The sequence below is a fragment of the Pelodiscus sinensis genome, chromosome 12, assembly GCF_049634645.1.
Source record: "Pelodiscus sinensis isolate JC-2024 chromosome 12, ASM4963464v1, whole genome shotgun sequence".
Lineage (NCBI taxonomy): Eukaryota > Metazoa > Chordata > Testudines > Trionychidae > Pelodiscus > Pelodiscus sinensis.
Genome location: NC_134722.1, coordinates 8829272 through 8848849, shown reverse-complemented (window position 1 = coordinate 8848849; position 19578 = coordinate 8829272). Strand labels below are relative to the sequence as shown.

Sequence of the window (19578 nt, the reverse complement as noted above, 5' to 3'; positions counted from 1 at the left end):
ATAATTACCCTGAACCAATAAAACTAGTATTATTCTGTAGTCATGGAACCATTAATGTTAGAGCTAGAAACCAAAATCTAAATCTGAAGTAGGGATTTAAGATATAAGGAAATATCAATATTTTAAAATACTAAGGAGAAATGATAGACCCAAACTCAGTAATTGGTTTTTGGATGCAGGATTTGTTTCCTATGGTAATTTTCTTGTCAAGTGTTTATTTAATGCTGCTTAGGTACATATTGGTCATCCCGTCACACACTGTTGATAAACATTACATAAAAGTTAAGCTGTTTTTGAGCTTAGCAGATAAGACTTACTGTGTGCAGTCACTTCCTTTAGTTAATTGTAAAAGAGAAATTGAACCTGAGACACATACCTGTAATTTGTGATGTGATAAAAGTAGTCATTAGCATGAATGTGTTTGGTATTCCATATTAATATATGCAGAATGCTTCATTCCTATACAGCCAGTCCCCGACTTACAAATGCATCGACATACAAACAGCCGCACTTACGACCTGCCTCCCATTAAGTGCGGCCACGACTTACAAACGGCGATCCGCACTTACGAACAGTGTGGCCCCACTGAAATGAATGGGGTCTGACTTACGAACACATCGAGTTACGACCAACGTAACTCGTTCGTAAGTCGGGCACTGGCTGAATTAGAAATGATTGATCAAGCTATTTAAATATTCATCAGTGCCTAAGTCATTCATATCTTTAAAAACATTTCATCAAGATGTATACTAAGGCTAGGTCTACACGATAGCCTTTTTTCAGAAAAAGCTTTTCTGATTGCTTTTCTGGAAGAGGTTTTTCCCGCCATTTGGCCCCATCTAGACAGGGCCAAATGGAAGAAAAGCCTCCTCTTTCAGAGGAGCCTTTATTCCTCATAGAACAAGATATACAGGGCTCCCTGAAAGAGCGCATCTGCTCTTCTGCAAAAAAAAGCGGAAGAGCAAACATGTTCCCTGGACACAGCAGAGTTTTTCTGGGATACCTCCAGTATCCCAGAAAAACCCCAGTCTAGACATACCCTAAATGTGAGTTTTTTTAAAAAGCTATCAAATAGAAACTTTAATTTATTCACATTGATAAATGTAGTATCTACTTATTTCTCAGCTAAATCAATAGAGAGTTACTAGACCTCCCAATTTAATTAGTACCTACTATGGTACTGAGAAACAAACCCAATCCTGAGGAATTTAGAATATACAGACTTAAAGGATGGGAAGGGAAGAGGCACTGAGGCTACGTCTACACTGCAGGCTTCTCGTGCAAGAAGCCTTGTGTGCAAGAGGTTTTGCACAAAAACTTCTTGTGCAAGAGCACGTCCACACCTCAAAGCGCATCGCAAAAGCCATGTGTTTTTGCACAGGAGAGTGTCCACAGTGCATGGACACTCTTGCGCAAGAAAGCTCTGATTGCCATTCACAGAATGGTCATCAGAGCACCTGTGCTTTTTCCCATAGGGGTTTCTTGCACAAGAAAGCCCACTGGAGCATCCACACTTGCCTTTTTGCACAATAGCTGTAGCACAAAAGGGAGTTATGCCTCGTAGGAGATGGTTTACCTATACTGGCAAAAGCCCTCTGTTCTGCCGTTTTACTGCTGATTTAGTTGCGCAAAAGCACATTTGAGGTGTGGATGCTCTGCAGGTTTTTGCACAAAAACCGCCGGTTTTGTGCAAAAACCTTGCAGTGTAGACATCGCCCAAGAGATTAAATGACTTGCCTGACAGCATTCAGCAGATCAGTGACAGACCTAGGATTCATTACAAGGTCTCCTTGACGGTACCATGCCCATTTCATGTTTTCGCATGTGATTATATAAAGAAATAATCCATTTTCTGCACTCCCAGGCATATATTAAATCAGTGTTTCTTAAACTGTGTTGCAAGGCACAGCGGTATGCTGCAAGGCAATTGGAGGTGTGCCTTAAAGAACAACAGGAGTTCAAAATGGCTGCCCCTGAAGGGGCAGGCGACCTTTATTTTTGCTCAATAACTTCCCCCTCTTGCTTCCCCCGCCCTTCAACAAAAAAATCCTTGGTGTTCCTCAAAAACAAATTGTTTGGTGTTCCTCACTCTTAAAAAGTTTAAGAAACACTGAATTAAATGCTGTGGTTATAATAGAATCACTTGAATTATCTAGTCACAATTTTATTACAGTTTATTTCTACAATAGGATTTAAAACCATAAGGCAGCTGTGGAAAATCTGTCAGCTAATCAGAAAGGAACAACCGTTGGTAAGTTACTGTTGTACTCAAGGTCACTGTACTGTTATTGAAAATGTGTATTATTGTACTGTATGTTTGCCATGCTTTGTCAGTCAGAAAATCAGTCTAGTTTGGAAAAAAAATTCTATGGTCTCTGACATATAATTGAGCAGTTTTAAATGTTTATCAATTATTTGGAATTTTTTATTTGGAAAAGAACATCCCACCCCTAGTACCTCTTTGCAAAACTTTAACTCCACAATAATAAAACAAATACTTGAACCCATACATGATGCTTCAATACCATTCAGTAACTCCTTCCCTCCCCTAGCTTTTGGACCTGCTAAGTGCATGAGGGAAAAATGTGAATTGTGTACCATGTCTGGTGGCTGGAAGTATGTTTGAAAATCAAGGCATCCTGCCAACTAACAATTTCCTCTTATAACAAGGGAATTCCAGTTTTTGTACCTCTAACCACAACTTGGGCAGTGTACCAGGGAAAGGCAAGCTTCCTCGATGACCTAGACTCGATGACCTTCAGTTCCACTGGGAGCTTCATAGGCAACTTGTATAGTCCAAAGTGCCAGTGTTACTTGCTCCCACCATCAAGCTCCATTTAAAAAGCAACAGTCACATTCCAGACTTAGCTGCAACTTCTCCAAACAGTCTCAACAGCACACTACACTAGTTTAATGGTCCCACTGGACTGCTGGTAAGCGCCTCCTGGCCAGAGCCTGCCTCTGACACCTTACTTCCTTCCACAACCCAACTCTTTGTCCTACAACACCACTGCCTCCTGGCTCAGGTCACCCTCCAAACCCTCTGCACGCCACACCTCCAGTCACAACTCCTTCCCAGACCCTGCACTCCCTCTTACTCCCCCCCGCCCAGAATCCTCTTCTGCACCCACACCCCTTCGCTGACCATGCACCCCATCTCCGTCCCGCATCCCATACTCCCTCCATAGAAAAGTGTGGCCCTTGACCACTTTAGCACAATTTTGGAGTGGTCTCCCGTCAAATTATTGCCCACACGTCCTAAATGAAGAGTTGCACTAACTTTAGCAACTACAGATTGGAAAGTTCAATGCCCCTAGTATATGGGCATATGCTAAACCTGAGACGGTATTTGGTTTATTTGTAGCTCAATTAACTTGTGAATGAGTATGAAAATACACAGCACGGTATGCTAATGTAAAAATAAAGAACTATTTGCTTTTCATAAAATGGAAAGTGATAACTCAGATTGTAATGACAGGAACACATCTGACGACTTATTTCATCCTGAATATTTTATAGTAGGAAACATCAAAAGGCAGCCCTAGGGCTGAATGGAGCATCTTTCATGTTGTTTTTTTTGTTGGTTTTTTGTTTGAGCCTATTTATTGTACTTCAGGGCAAATGTTTCAAAAAAGAAAAATGAGGAACTATCCAGCCCTTTCCCCAATGAACAATGGTGCCTTCTGAAGTTGATGGATGATTCTCAAACTGAATATTAAGGTGATTCTTCTCCCATTAAAATGGAATAAATTTGATAAATTTGCACTTATAACTGCAGGGACTTCTGCCAGCCAGCAGGTCCAGCCACCACCACCACTATCAAAAGGATAATAGATGTGTTTTAATTATGCCTCATAATAAAAGGCCTGTCCTGTATTTTGTAAAATGAAGAATCCATATAAAAGAAAACCTTACTAATATGATGATTGAAAATGGGAAAGAACAACTTTTAACCCATAAAGAGACTGCATATTAAATGTTCTACTGTACTTGTATTAATACAGATCAAATGTATATTCATCTGTACTAGGCCAAAAGAATCTTATTTTGCTAGATTCATTGTTTATATTTGTCTTGAATAACCTTATTGTAACTCAATTAGTACAAACAGTCTGTGCATATCTTAAATGATAGTAACTGAGTGAAAGGCATTTTTTGCACAAAATTATACTTTCCAGATTACCATTTATCTACTGATACTGCTAAAGAGACTAATCGTACAGGGAAATACTACCTGAACAATCTAAGTATATAATAACTTTTCCATTAAGCAGAAATTTTCCACTAAAATAAATATAGATGAGAAAATTTACTTATATCTCCCAGAAAAATTCTAATGCTAGTTCTCTGCCAAACTCTTATGCAAAGAAATTAAAATTTGATTTTTTCCCCCCATAGAAAGTTATTGCTAATGTCTTCATATAAGAATACACCTAAGAATTAAAATGACACTCAACCACACTTTGAACATAGTATTGCAAGCACCCAGATATACAATTTCTATATCAAATTTCCTTATGTGGTTACATTTACATTAACCATAAGTGTGCAGATATCTTCATTACACTTAATATACCTGAAACATCTATGCAAAGGCCTTTGTGACTTGTATAAACTCCAAGTTAAAAGCTTTTGTGCATGCCCATACAGTATTTTACATTATATAATTTGACTAAGTTACCATTTAACAATTTTATTAGGTATTTTTAATGACAGTACAACAAATGTAAGGCTGGTGGTACAGTAGACATTTTCCACAATCAAAAAATTTCACCTAACATTTTGAACTCTCAATACAATTTTCACTGTTTTGAGAAATGACATATCCCTACATATTGCCTTCATAATTCCAATGAAGTTAACTTAGAGGCACTCATACCAGCATTAAGTGTGGTACAGTATAAACATCTATCTATAGAATTATATCAGCTTTGTTATTAGTGACTGCTTAGAGTCATCTCTCAAACAAGTTGTTGGGAAGTATTAATCTCTCAAACCAGTCGTATAGTATCATCCGAGTACTTGAGTCATTTTTCTTCATAAACCGTGAAAAGATATAGAAAGATTCTTTCAACAAAGATTTGTGATTTCCAAATGCTCAAACTCAATCTACTGAATTTAAGAAAAGGTAAAAAATTGATATGATTAAGAAAAAGGTAGACAGTTTCTGAAGCAGGGTATTATGAAGATGCTCTCCTATTTGTTGCTCATAATAGCAGGATTTTATAACTTAAAAATGGATTCCCTCCTTCCAAGATTACCGAATACTCCGCTTCTCAGCTAAGCGGCTTGGTTTTATATACAGTGCCAATGATTTATGCTCAAAGACCAGGTACTCAGCATTTCCTAGACAGTGTCTTCTTATAATATACCCAATACTTAAATGCTATTTTTCAACTATGACACTGATGATGAATGTATACTAGGAGGGTTTTGTTGTAGTGTCTTGCTATACTACTACAAACTCTTAGCTAAGAAAAATGTCATCATGGGATTTATTGATAGCATCTCAGCATTCTAAATGAATAACCTACTTGAGCTACAGTGGTTTCTTACCCTTTGGAGGGATGTTTCTATCACATCACTTCACCTTCCAATTCTTAGTCATGACACCATACACTAGGTGAAGTAACGCCAGGAGTACAAGTAAAAAAATGTGTACACCTCACATCTTAAGTATCCAAGAGCATTTTACTGGATGCATTAAAAACAATATATTATTTTGTACTGGTATAATGATTGATGCTAAGACTATAATTCAATTTCAATCTTGTGCTTCGCTCCCCAAAAGTGTTAAGTTACAATATGACAAGTACTTTTTCAATTTGACAGAAATCACTAGATTTTTAGTCATCAAAAAGAAATTAAAGTACAGTAAAAAAAGTCTTCACGAAAAATTCCACTCAAATTCAGTAGTTATAGTTAAGCTCCATCAAGTGTATTTTAATACAATTGATCCTTATAACAAGAATTCAAAAAGTGTGAAACTACACTGCACAAATCAAAATATACTAATCTAAATCTAGCTATACAATATACATTAGGAATGCAAGCTCTATAACCATATAAAATGCTTTTACATACACCATTTGCAAAAAATTCTGTAATCCTGTGGATCTGTAAAAAAAGTGTATTCCAGCATTCATCATAAATTATTGGCAACCTGTTGAGGGGAAGACAGAATATGACTATTAACAGGAATTTCACTACAGAAGCATGCTATAATTACAGTTACAGTAATTGATTCCCTGTGACCTAAGGGAAGTATAAAAAATCCCTCAGATTTAAAAGTAAAAATTAAACTCTAGTGCAACTAAACACTTAACTTTACTTACATGAATAGTCTATAATTCAACAAATGTTCAAGAATAAAACCAGTCAGCTAGCTATAATTACAAAAAAGAGTTTGCTGAATCAAGACCTATGTTTACTTCACTTTGTTTTAACATCCTAAGAAAATACATTCATCAGATAGTCAAGATGAAAGCATCCTCTCTCAATTATTTCTCCTTCACAGAGATTAACCACCAGGCTCCCTGTAAGGTGCGGGCCTTTGTGGGCATGTACCAAGAATTTCAGTTTCGCCCACCCTCTCAGCAGAGCCATGCCCCAAGCTGCTCCTGGGGCTGGGCCACATGGCAGGTAGCTGCCTCGTGGGCTGGGACTAGAGCCAGACTGTGATGCAGCTGCTCCTGGATTGGGACTAGGGTTCTAAAAATAGCACCGCAGCCCTGGTTCCAGCCCCTATGCACAGAGCAGCCACCCACCATGCTGCCCTGCCTGGCAGATGCAGGTGTCAAGATGGCAGAAGAGGAAGGAAGGGGTAGAGGGAGAACTAAAGAGAAGGTTCAGGTAAGGAGAGAAAGGGACTTGTGCAGAGAGGGGAAGAGAGGACCCAGGCAGGAGAAGAAAGGGAAAGGCACCAAGGGCAGGGTGGAGGAGAGATAAATGCCAGGAGGCCAAGAGAAGACAATGAGAGGAAAGGGCAGGAAGGGAGGGAGGGAACAGGATGGGAGAAGGAAGGAGGCAGGGTGATTCTCTGGGAGAGGAAAGGGGAGAAGCAGAGGGGAGGGGCAATGGGGGCAAGAGGGAGGAAGGAGTGGGTGCCTGGAGAAGAGGGGTTGAAAGAAGGGGTTGGCACAAAGAAGGTGGGGGATGGAGCAAGTCATTAAACTGGGGCAGAGGGTGGTGAGGGGGTGGGCACCAGGGAGGAAGAGGGCAAGAAGGGCAGGTGCTGGGAAGGCAGGGGCAGTGAGGGAAGAGGGAGGACTATGCAGGGGGTAAGGGAAGGTGCAGATGCCAGGGGGATTGTGGAAGTGAAGCAGAAGGGCAGACACAGGAAGGGGAGGGTCAGGTACCAGAGGGCAGAGGAAAGAGGCAGGGCAGGTAGATGGGGGAGTTGTTAGAAGAGGTGATGGGGAGGGCTAGAGGAGGGGTGGGCACAGGGGGAAAGGGCAGGTGCAGAAGTCAGAGAGGGGGCAGGTCCCAGGAGGCTAAGGGGAGTGAGAAAGGCAGCAGAGGAGGGTGAGGGGCAGCAGCAGCAGGCGGCACCTGGGGAACAGATGAGGCAAGGGGAAGGTGGAAGACATGGCAGCAGAGGGTAAAGAGGAGAGGTTTATAACTTGGGTGCCACAGTGGCACACGTCCAAACAAGCACACAAGACCTTAATATTGGTGCACAAGACAAAACTCACTCATGGATGGAAAATCTTAAGAGGGATCAACCCCTGAGGTAGTGTCCATAATAACATTAGAGAGAAGCTATCTGGTTCTATACCTGAAGTTGTGAAACTATTCCAAAAGCATTTTACTAGTCACCTTGAAACCACTGCTAATTTACAATCTTGCACTAGCATGATTAGTGCTTTACTGTTTTCAATTAGTTGCCCTCCTATTATTACAAAAGTGGATTTGGGAAACTGAAATGAATCTCAACGCCCATGAAATGTATCCCACTAATTAAAACACATTCATAGGTCGAGCATATGTCATAGTAGCTTCAGCGCACCAACAGCACATTCACTATGCTCTGCAACAACCTTGATTATTTATGAGTTTCTTAGTGGGGACTTTGTCATTCTTTATCTGCTGTGCCAGGAGCTATACTTTACTTGGCTGTTTCTTGAAAAGCAGATAGTGTTTTTGTGTGACACATACTAGTAGTACTTCCAGGGAGGCAGAAAGGTTGAAATTAGATGGTGAGGGGGGAATGCCTAATATTATATATTGTTCAAACATTAATTGTATGCTGTCAGGGTAAAGGAACAGCAGAGAACATAGCCATTTCACCATTTTGCTCCTTTAATACATTCTATTTTTTTAAATTTCTACTTCTAATATTCTGTACCACTTTTCACTTAAGGAAACAGCCTGTCTAAAGAGGCTGGTAGGAGCTTTCAGTTTTCTGTATCTAGAGCACGTTCTAGAGCTCATTGCATGATAAAATAGAATTTTTTATTATAGTATTTTCAGAATTATTCTCTGGAGATTTCAGACTCTGCCTCACACACCAGAGGCTGAAATCCTGGTCCCTTTAAAGTAAATGGAATTTTGCCATTTCAGAACAGGATTTCACTCAGAAAGTTAAGAAGAATTCCCTCACTTTAACTCTTGTGAGTAGCAGGCATCTTGTTCTCTCCTTCCAATTCTTCCACTCCTGCTTGTGTCATGAGGTCTGCAATGTTTTTCTCCAGATCATCAATACGACAGCTCATGTCATCAAGTTAGCTTGAGTTAAAGAAAATTAACTGTAATGTTTACACTTAGTAGCAGTTTATCATCATTTGATTACATCCTTACACATTGTTACAGTGCCTTTAGAAATCTGGCTTGCAAATTTAGAATTTAATATACATAAATATTTCTACACTTGCCATCAGAGCCATTTTACAAGAAGAAAGGATATTTCTTCCAATGATCTGGTCAGACATTGTCTGAAATTTATCTTGCATCTGTTGAAGCAGTGTCTGTACCTAAAAGGGGAAAAAAGTAAATAATTAAACAAAATATCCCTTTTTACAATACTTTGGTATAATTATGTCACTACTGATCTCAACTTGTTTCACACAAAATTATACATTTGGACATTACCATTGATCAAATGTTCATAGTAACACAAACTACTCTGGAAACTCCATGCCAAAAATAATTCAGAAATTACAGTGTCTTCCTTACAGGATTTCAAAGTGCTCCACAATTAGGGATGTAAGTGACCAGTCTACTATCCAATAAGCAAATCCTTATCGGATAGCTGACTAGTGACTCGAATAGTAACTCCCCTCCTCCCCTTTACTGCCTAGCTCTAGCACGGCTCTTGCAACATTTCAAAAGTAGAAGTGCTGCGGGGAGCCTGGGGCAAGCTGGGTACTCAAACAGTCCCCCGCTGGCACCAGACTCCTTGCAGCACTTTGCTTCTGAAATGTACAAGAGCCCTCTGGGGGCTCTTGTACATTTCAAAAGCAGGGAGCGTGGGTGCGGGGAACTGTGAGTCCCCCGCTGGCTGTGCTCCTTGTGGCACTTCTGCCTTTGAAGTGTAGCAAGAGCTAATTGATTAGTTGATGCAAATTACATTGACTATTTGATTAGTTGATAATCTAAATTTAACATCCTTATCCACAATAAAGATGTTAAATAGCGTGTAATTGACTAATACAATAGTCGATGCATTTTTGCATTGACTATTCAATTAGTCGATTAGGGCAGCATTGCCCCTTTGAAATTCAGGTGCAACACCGCATAGAGCCTGGGGTCAGCTGGAGTGACCCTGGGCTCCGTGGGCTGCTGCCCCTTTGAAACACTGCTGCAGCATTTCAAAGCGGCAGCACTGCACAGAGTCCAGGGCATCCCCAGCTGATCCCGGGCTTCATGTGGTGCTGCCACTTTGAAGTTCTCCCCTCTTCTCCCCCCCTTGCTCCCTCTGATAGATGTAAGTGATAGATCTGATAGAAGCAGCAAAGGGAGGGGAGCAAGCAACTAGTCGACTATCCTGTCAACTATCCGATAAACATTTGACTACTCCTTAACATTCCTAATCCACAATCACTCAAAAAACCTTAGAGAAGCTCTATATACCTTACACCCACCCAAGAGTGTACCAATGAAGAAAGTGAAATGGTGTAACTTCTGAGGTCTACAAACTGAGTCAGTGTCAAAAACTACATCAAAGCCCAAGGAAGGCTCAGCGTTGGGCTTTAGCCACACACTCATTCTGCATCTCACATATGCAAGACTCTGAGAAAACACACTTGTTCTTAATATTTTCAAAATACAGCTCAATCTCTCACACACAAAAGGTCTTAAATTACATGACTAGCTCTGAACTACTCTTGCTGATAGATACCTGGCCAACAGCCCCGTGACACTAGTTCAGCGGTTCCCAACATTTTCCAGATGGGGACCCATTTTGACAATTCAGAAAGACTTGATGACCCAAGGCAATTCAAAAATGAGAGGATGAGGGGGGCAGAGTCACTTGGGGAAGACACTGGGCGACCCTTTTGAAATGTAATGGCAACCCATATTTGGGTCCCAACCCATAGGTTGGGAAACCCTGCACTCCTTAAACTGGATTGGGGTGGGCGCAGCCAAAAAGCTGGGTGTGGGGAAACCATCACACTGAAGTGTCCTCACAAGACAAGAGGTATTGATAATGCAGGCACCAATCAACCTCTTAACTCATCTCCAAAAAACGGCCCCGGGTGCCGGAGAAGAACGCTTTCAAAACACCTAGGTTTGTCATCCTGCACGTGGCCGACCCTCCCTCAGTTGGGCTGCCTTGAGGATTAGAGCTGCTAATGGGGGAAGGGAGAGATAAAAAACCAAAAGGTACCAAATCGATACAGCTGTAGGAAGGGGGGGGGGGTATTCCTTCCCCCCCCCCAACCCAAAGCTTCTGTAATATCGGTGCTGGGGGCAACCAGCGCCCCAGAAAGGGCCCTACACTGGATGTGGCAGGCGTGCAGGGATGTTAACGAGTAACCAATTAGCCAGCATAACCGGTTAACCACTCCCCCACCCCCGGCTGTGGGATCCCGTTCAACCAGTGAGCTCTTTAACCGGGGTTTTACAACCCTGACTTCGAGCCCCTCCCCCCCCCCACGTAGTGTAACGGGGGGCGGGGCAGGGAGTGGAGTTTACACGACACGGTCGCTCCTTGGCTTCCTATGCAATGCGCCCCGCTCCCCCCCCCCGGGCACTGCCCTGCCCGAGTGTCTCACTCGCCCCGCCCCCCCGGGCACTGCCCCCCCCCGGGTGTCTCACTCGCCCCGCCCCCCCGGGCACTGCCCCCCCCCCGGGTGTCTCACTCGCCCCGCCCCCCCGGGCACTGCCCCCCCCCGGGTGTCTCACTCGCCCCGCCCCCCCAGGCACTGCCCCCCCCAGGTGTCTCACTCGCCCCGCCCCCCCCGGGCACTGCCCCCCCCGGGTGTCTCACTCGCCCCGCCCCCCCGGGCACTGCCCAGCTCGACTGTCTCACTCGCCCCGCCCCCCCGGGCACTGCCCCCCCCGGGTGTCTCACTCGCCCCGCCCCCCCGGGCATTGCCCCCCCCCGGGTGTCTCACTCGCCCCGCCCCCTTTCGGGCTCCTGCGCGCACCCCCTGCCCAGCGCCCCCCTCGGGCTCCAGGCCGGGGTCGCCTGCGCAGCCAACGGCCCCGGCCGCCGCTCGGCGTCCCGGCCCCAGGTACGTCCCCCCCCCCCTCCGCTGCGCCGCCTCAGGCCCGGCCCGGGCCCCTCACCACGGCGGTGAGATCCTGCACGGTCTTGGGGTCGGTCTCGGCCATGGCGGCGGCTGAAGTCAGGCCCCGCAACCGTCTCCAAGACACTGGGACGTCCGCGCCTCGCCCCGAGATTTCCGCCCCGCTCGCGGCTCTCGCGAGGAGAGGGAGCATTGTGGGGGATGTAGTCCGGCCTGGCTAGGGAGGGGGCGGGGCGAGAGGGCCTAGACTAGAGTGGGGGAAGAGGAGCGCGGGAGGGGAGGGGAGAAGAAAGGGGGTGCAGGCAGGGGAAGGGGAGAGAAGAAAGGGGGTGCAGGCGGGGAGGAAAGGGGGTGCAGGCAGGGGAAGGGGAGAGAGGAAAGGGGGTGCAGGCGGGGAGGAAAGGGGGTGCAGGCAGGGGAAGGGGAGAGAGGAAAGGGGGTGCAGGCAGGGGAAGGGGAGAGAGGAAAGGGGGTGCAGGCAGGGGACGGGGAAAGAGGAAAGGGGGTGCAGGCAGTTTGTAGACCTCAGAAGTTACTCTCCACCCTGGGCTTGGCCCCTTCTCCTCCCTCAGCTCTGGGGAGGAGAATGGAAGAAAACCAGGGGATGGTGCTGTTGGGAGAAGGCAGGCCCTTAAGTCCCATTCCACATGGGATGCGCTCAATCAGATGTACTTTTGCGTGTCTCTGTGCTTGAACATTTTTTAATAACCTACCGGTGCCAGACACACATCACCACCCTGTGCTACACTGTGCCTGCCTCTTTAAGTCCACGTCTGCGCACAGGGCCTTCATACCATGCCTGCTTCCCTAACACACAAAACATAACGCCCCAAATGGATGCTGCTTTATTTTTCAGACCGTTGATAACATTTGTTGTTATGTAAAGTGTACTAAAGAGCAACTGAACTTCATACTTCTTCAAGCAACAAAAATACCAGATGCACTTGACATTACATCACAATCTACATTACATCTTATTTAGAAAATACCAGACATTTATATTTTCTCAATTTGTTTCCTGAACAGAAAGCTCAAATACTAGACAGTCCGGTTCAAAACCAGACACCTGGCCACCCTAGTCAGGAAGGCGCCTCTGTCACCCCCAGGCAGCATTATACAGATTATGTACAATATGGGGGTTTTGCACCTACTTCTTAAGGATCAGATGTTGGCCACTACTGAAGGCATGATATGAAATGTAAGGAATCAATTAATGTTCATCTTGTACAATAAACCTTGTGTTTTGGTGTCTGGAACATGGACTATAATTATCAGGCATTGAAATTGATTAATGTAAAGAGCACTTAAAAGAGAAAGAGAAGGTTTACTCTTTCAACCCTTTCTTGCAGATTATTCAGCTTTGAACCTAACCTGGCTGTTTGTTTTTGTGTTTAATACAAAAGCTTTGTTTATACTGAAATTTAATAGTTTTGCTCGTGCACTTACAAAATCACAAATAGGAGAAAATAAAAAATATTTCTAGTCTCAAAAATGATCTTATCTGAAGTAATTCTCCGCTTTTTTTGACATTTAATTTTGGAGGAGAATGTAAATGAGCAGGGAAACCTAATTTGTAAGCATTTACCAGTAATATGGATTCAGAAGGGTGATACCTGCAGGAACAGTAACATTATGTTTTTGCAATGAAGGTCAGATATGTTACATACATGGACTGATGATTAGATGATTAAAATAAATATATTTTGGGATCTGTGGCATATTATCTTTAAGAAAGAAACTAAGTAAAATGTGATTGTGAGCAGTTAGGTCACAAAAATTAGGGTTGCCAGGAATGCCCAACTGAAAAAGGACTGCGCCATTAACAGACTGGGCAACCGTGCAGCAGGACTAAGGCAGGTTCTCTGTCTTCCCTGGGTCCACATGGCTTCCAGAAGCAGTGACGTGTCAGGCACAGGGGTAGTCAGGAGGGCTTTGTGTACTGCTCCTGCCCCAAAAGCTGATTCTGCAACTCCCATTGGTCGGGAACCGTGGACTATAGGAGTTGCAGGGAGGTGCCTGTGGGTATGAGAAATGTGCAGAACCTGCTGGCCCCTCCACCTACGGGTTGCAGAGACATGTTGTGCTTCTGGGAGCCAGGTCAGGCAGGGAGCCTGCCTTAGCCCTGCTGCACTGCAAACCAGGGGACACCTGACTATAAGTACTGCCCCCTCACCGCAAACCCCCTCTTGCACCCAGTCCCCTACCCCAGGTTGGAACCCCCTTCTACACCAAAAATCCCTCCCAGATCCTGCACCCAAACTCCTGACTGAATCCTGAGCGTGCTCCTGCTACCCAAATCTCTCGTCCCTGGCCCCAGCCAGGAGCCGACTCCTTTACCCAGAGCCTTTGTACCTGCAGCCTCTGTAAAATGGTGTAAAATAGTTCTTCCTGCTCAGTTAAATTCTTTGGCTTGTGTTATGCAGGTCAGACTATATAATCATAATGGATAATCCAGGCTATGGGGATTCATGCTGTTACTATTGAAAAACAAGTACTTGTGATCTTAGATTAACATCTCATCTAAACTGCAGCCCATCTAGCTGTACTCTCACCCTGGCTGCAATGCTGGAACATTTGCACAACAGTAATAACTCAGAAAAAAATACTATATTATGTTATTCTGTCAAGTGGTAAGTAGTCCCTTTATAGTAATTACTTTTAGATCTGGATTTCAGGTGCAGTTGATGTTTTATTGACTGAAAGGCTTGGAGACCTACCTTTTAAAACTCTAATCCCCTCTTCTCCATCACTTAGGGTATGTCTACACTTGCACCCTAGTTCGAATTAGGGATGTAAATGCAGGCATTCGAAATAGTAAACGAAGCGGGGATTTAAATATCCTGCGCTTCATTAGCATGATCTCACTGGCACACTACTTCTAATCACAGCTGATTCAAACCAGGAAGTGCGTGCCAGGACAAATTAGTTGGAACCAAAGCCCTTGGTTCGAACTAACATTACTCCTCAAAAACTAACGCGTCCCGGCATGCACTTCCTGGTCCGAATCAGCTGTGATTTGAACTAGCACGCCGGAGAGATAATGCTAATGAAGCACGGGATATTTAAATCCTGCTTCATTGATTATTTCGAATGCCTGCATTTTCATCCCTAGTTTGAACTAGGGTGCAAATGTAGAGATACTCTGTGGAATGAATCTAAGGGTATCTCATTAAAGTTCCTAGGAAAAGAAGTCGCAGCATAGACACAAGGAGTAATTTTGAAATAGCAATTATAGTTGATTGGATTTTGACTTGGGTAATTAGTGAGCACTTTGGCTGAATGCTTCTTCAGCAGAGTTTTAAAGGGGAGAGAAAGGAAGAGTTCTTAGTGGAGATTCTGCACCCAGTGGGACATCAGATCAGAAAGCAGATCAGTCTCATGGGCACTGGCTCTTTATGTTTGGTCAGTGAACAGATTGGACCCCTATATAATGAATTCCTCCTCCTCCTTTCTCTATAGTATGGATTCGTAGACCTGCCTAAGCATCACACATTAACCACCAGGACAGTCCGAAATCATTGATGGTTACAGAGGTTCTGAGCACCCTCAGCTCTCCTGGCCTTGCATGTGGGTGGCAAGATGCCATGGAAGAGATCAGGATGTGGTCCTTTAGCAGAGGAGAAACAGTTGTTGCAATCCTGACAACCAGTGGTAGCACATTTTCACTGAGAAAATTAAAAACAAAATTGCCCTGGGATTGAACAAACCACAGACAGACACAGTAGTTGTTTCTGGAGAAGATGGCAAAACTGGATCGGTTTTTCAAAATCCCATTCAGTGCTTTAGTCTGCTTCTAATTTACCCACAAACTAAGATATGTTCCTGTATCTTGACTGTTCAAGATAGTCAACAACAAGGCAGACTGTGAGGGACTCCAAAAAGATCTCACCAAACTGAGTGATTGGGCAACAAAATGTCAAATTAAACTTAATGTGGATAAGTGTAAAGTAATGCACATTGGAAAAAATAACCCCAACTATACACACGATATGATGGGGGCTAATTTAGCTACAACTAATCAGGAAAGAGATCTTGGGTTTATTGTGTATAGTTCTCTGAAAATGTCCACACAGTGTGCAGAGGAGTCAAAAAAGCAAATAGGATGATACGAGTTATTAAAAAAGGGATAGAAAATAAGATGAAGAATATCTTACTATCCCTATATAAAGCTATAGTACACCCACATCTTGAATACTGCATACAGATGTGGTCTCCTCACCTCAAAAAAGATATTTTGGCATTAGAAAAGGTTCAGAAAAGAGCAACTAAAATGATTAGGGGTTTGGAACGGGTCCCATATGAGGAGAGGCTAAAGAGACTTGGACTTTTCAGTTTAGAAAAGAGGAGACTGAGGAGGGTTATGATAGAGGTATATAAAATCGTGAGTGGTGTGGAGAGAGTGAATAAAGAAAAGTTATTTACTTGTTCCCATAATATAAGAACTAGAAGACACCAAATGAAATTAATGGGTAGCAGGTTTAAAACTAATAAAAGTTCTTCACACAGCGCACAGTCAACCTGTGGAACTCCTTGTCAGAGGAGGCTGTGAAGGCTAGGACTATAACAGAGTTTAAAAAAGAGCTAGATAAATTCGTGGAGGTTAGGTCCATAAAAGGCTATTATCCAGGTGGTAAGGAGTGGTGCTCCTGGCCTCTATTTGTCAAAAGCTGGAGAAGGATGGTAGGAAACAAATTGCTTGATCATTGTCTTCAGTACCCCCCCTCTGGGGCACCTGGTACTGGCCACTGTCGGCAGAAAGGATGCTGGGCTAGAGAGACCTTTGGTCTGACCCAGTATGGCCATTCTTATGTTATTATGTTCTTACGTGGCCAAGCCACTATTGTAATATTTTTTGATTGGATGATGATTACTCCTTAATATACAAGAAGCACAGCTATGGACCCAAGAACTGAAAGAGCAATACTTGACCATTACAGCAGAGATGGCTCTTTCATTTTACCGGCACCTTTGCAGGTACGGCTGCTTAAAGCTCCCGTTCAGTGTGGATTGCTGTTCCCAGCCAATGGGAGCTGTAGGAAGAGGTATCCCAGTCTACATTGGCTAGGAACAGTGGTCCACAGCTGTACCTGAAGAGGCACAGGTAAACAAAGTGCCACCAGGAGCTAACTGGGGTGAATTGTATCCGGCCCATGGATGGGTTATTGCCCACCACTTAGTGCCTTTTGAAAATGGTACTTAGGCACTTTTCAAAATATTATCCTAAGTCGACAGTATTACCATTTGCATTTCCAAATTAGACAATGAAATGTGACTAACACATATTTAGATATATGGTAAATTGGAGTAAATGCATTAAGAGCCAGGGAAGTTGTTGGGCAGCTGTTGGGTGTGTGTGTCCGACGTGAAGTTTTTAACTGAAATTATAAGAACGAATGAAGTTATTTTCTACCCTTAATGGATTCTTTGCCTTTTGAGCCTAATCAGTTGAGTCATTGGTATAGCTCAGAGGAACAATACAATGAAGTTATTTGGTGATTTAACACGTAAATCAATAAGCCTGCGTCTTCATGATTTGAGCTCATTAATTAAATCTGCCTTCTTCTCAGCCAAAGAGAATGTAAATTAAGACTTTGATCCTGCAAGATGCTGAGTATCCTCAACTTCCATGGGGAGTTGTGGATATTCTGCAGCTCCAGGAATTGCTCAATTGCAGAACTGAGCCCTATTTTTTTGAAGTTCTGGGCCAGTATTATAATGAACAGAGGAAGAGCAGAATACTGCAGAAGAACAGTCACTTGCTTGAGGAGGACACTGTAGTTTAGGTACTAATTAAACACTGTAGATACTAATTAAACACTGGGGAGTTTCTGGTTTAAATCCTAAAAGTGCAGGTACTGATGTACTTAGATGATAGTCTGTCTTCCAAATGGGAAGGTGAAATTTAATCCAGGTCTGAGACCTAAAACAGCAAAAGTAAGAGGAATAGAGAGTTACTAATGCAAACTTATTACATGGTACAAATTATAATGGCTTTTTCTGGGTAAAAAAGATTGCATTGCAGATGGGATGCACATCATAAACTGCAGTCTCAACATAACTGTAATTAAATGCTGCCTCACGTCCTAATGCCATGTACCACAGTCAAACAGGGACTTGTCCTTAACCACTAAAGGCTTGTCTATGCTACATTCACTATGAACCCCCACCCATTGCTAATAATAGTGTTTAATAATAGTGTTGTCCCACTGGTGGCACTGATGGTGAGAGCTCTAGCATAGGGAAGGTTTCAGGTGGGCACTAACTCCACCCATAGCGTAACTACAGCACACAATGCCTAAAACACAAGCAATTGCCAGGGCTGCTCATCATGGTATAATCAATAGAGGAGCTGAACAAGTGGGAAATTTGGGGCAAAAAAAAAATCTTATGTAGAAAAGGGATAAGAAGCAAATTTTTGCTCTTAAGTGATTCTGGAGTAACTCTATTATTTTCACTCCTGATTTTTATATACAATGTGGATATATTGTATCCATGTATAATACTATTAATCAGTATGGTTTTTTTTAATCTGCTTAAGCCCTATTGAGAAATAATGAAAGTAGAAAATTGAAGAAGAAGTGAAACATGAATTTCCTGCTTTCATCACAGTGGTGCTTTTTTTTTTTCAGGCATTGGCACTATAATATTACCCATCGTTGTTGGAGCTCCTGAAAGAGGACTGTGGACCCAACCAAAAGTCCACTGTTGGCAAAGTTGGCACTGTTCCTATTGCCTTTACTTGACTTCCAACTAGGTTGTGTGTATGCTGTGATGCTTACGTTTACGGTGTTGAAGGTGTTCCACTCCAGTCTCCAGTCAAAGGGTCATTTCTTTAGCTGGTGTAAAATGGTGTAAATCCATTGACTTTAATGGACCTGTTCTGATTTACATCAACTAAAAATCTGGCCTAAAGTATTCCTGCCTATGTCATTTGATGCCTTGCCTGTTATGCTATTTGCAAGAGCTTTTAATAGTTAGTAGGCATTGCTAATGATGCTGCAGGTTTGGTTGTATGAGGTGATGCGAACTCTTAAGACTATCTCACTGAGCAATATGTTTTCTGAAGCTCTCATTTCTGACCCCCAAGATCACAGTATTTTAATGAGTTATATGTCCTAGTTGTAATTTGTCCAGCTGTGGATGAATATAATTTCCCTTTGGCTTCTATCTCTGCTTCTTCTGACTGGGTGGCTAAGTTTAGATCTGCTCTGGCTTTTCAAGGTTAACTGTACCCTAAGAAATAGCTGAAAGGAAGTAAATGAACCCAACCTAGTCACTTTTTCAAGAAATGAAATTGAAAAAATAAGACACACATTTTTCAAGAGATGCCGATGAGAAGTACTAAGCTCTCCATGAAAATATTGCAGTTATTGAGTCTCTAGATTCCTTATGGACATTACATTGGGCTATCAATTCCTCTTAACTAATCATTAATCCCCAGGAAATTCTGTGCACTGCAGACATTACTGTTTAATTTAAAATACTTTTGACAATGCTCATTAATATTATATGTTTTGCCATTCTCAATAATACCTCTGGTAATCCCCTCTGGGGATATAAATTGTTGCTGAAAGTTGTACTGCTCTTTCTGGACCAAATATTTCTGATATTTCTGTTGGTCAATCCTGACATTGGGAAATATGAAAATGTCAAGGACATATGAGCTTACATATCTTGCCTTTCACATAAACGTTTCCAGTAATGTGGTAGAAAAAATATTTCTGGCTCATTCACTTCTGAGGTGCACATATCAGATGCACCTGGGCTGAATTTTTGTGTTGATGTGAGGGGGAATATATATATTAACCCTTTGGACATGTCTACACTAGGAAATTATTTCAAAATAACTTCTGAAATAACTCTTTCGAAATAAGTGTTATTCCTT

The 19578-nt window shown here is 42.9% G+C and overlaps 1 protein-coding gene and 1 long non-coding RNA gene across 2 annotated transcripts; one reads left to right on the top strand and one right to left on the bottom strand.

Annotated features, from left to right (window-relative positions):
• Positions 1-4677: 4677 nt before the first annotated feature.
• Positions 4678-11887, bottom strand: HSBP1 (heat shock factor binding protein 1). Its single transcript, XM_075939986.1, has 4 exons — positions 11734-11887; positions 8906-8972; positions 8603-8722; positions 4678-6163 (listed from the first exon to the last, which is right to left on the bottom strand). The coding sequence occupies exons 1-3, from the start codon at positions 11884-11886 to the stop codon at positions 8604-8606; spliced, it is 339 nt and encodes a 112-aa protein (XP_075796101.1). The 5' UTR covers position 11887; the 3' UTR covers positions 4678-6163; position 8603.
• On the top strand, positions 11594-18443 carry LOC142831049 (uncharacterized). Its single transcript, XR_012906645.1, has 3 exons — positions 11594-11678; positions 12720-12891; positions 18323-18443. It is a non-coding gene; the product is annotated as an uncharacterized LOC142831049 (long non-coding RNA).
• Positions 18444-19578: the final 1135 nt, after the last annotated feature.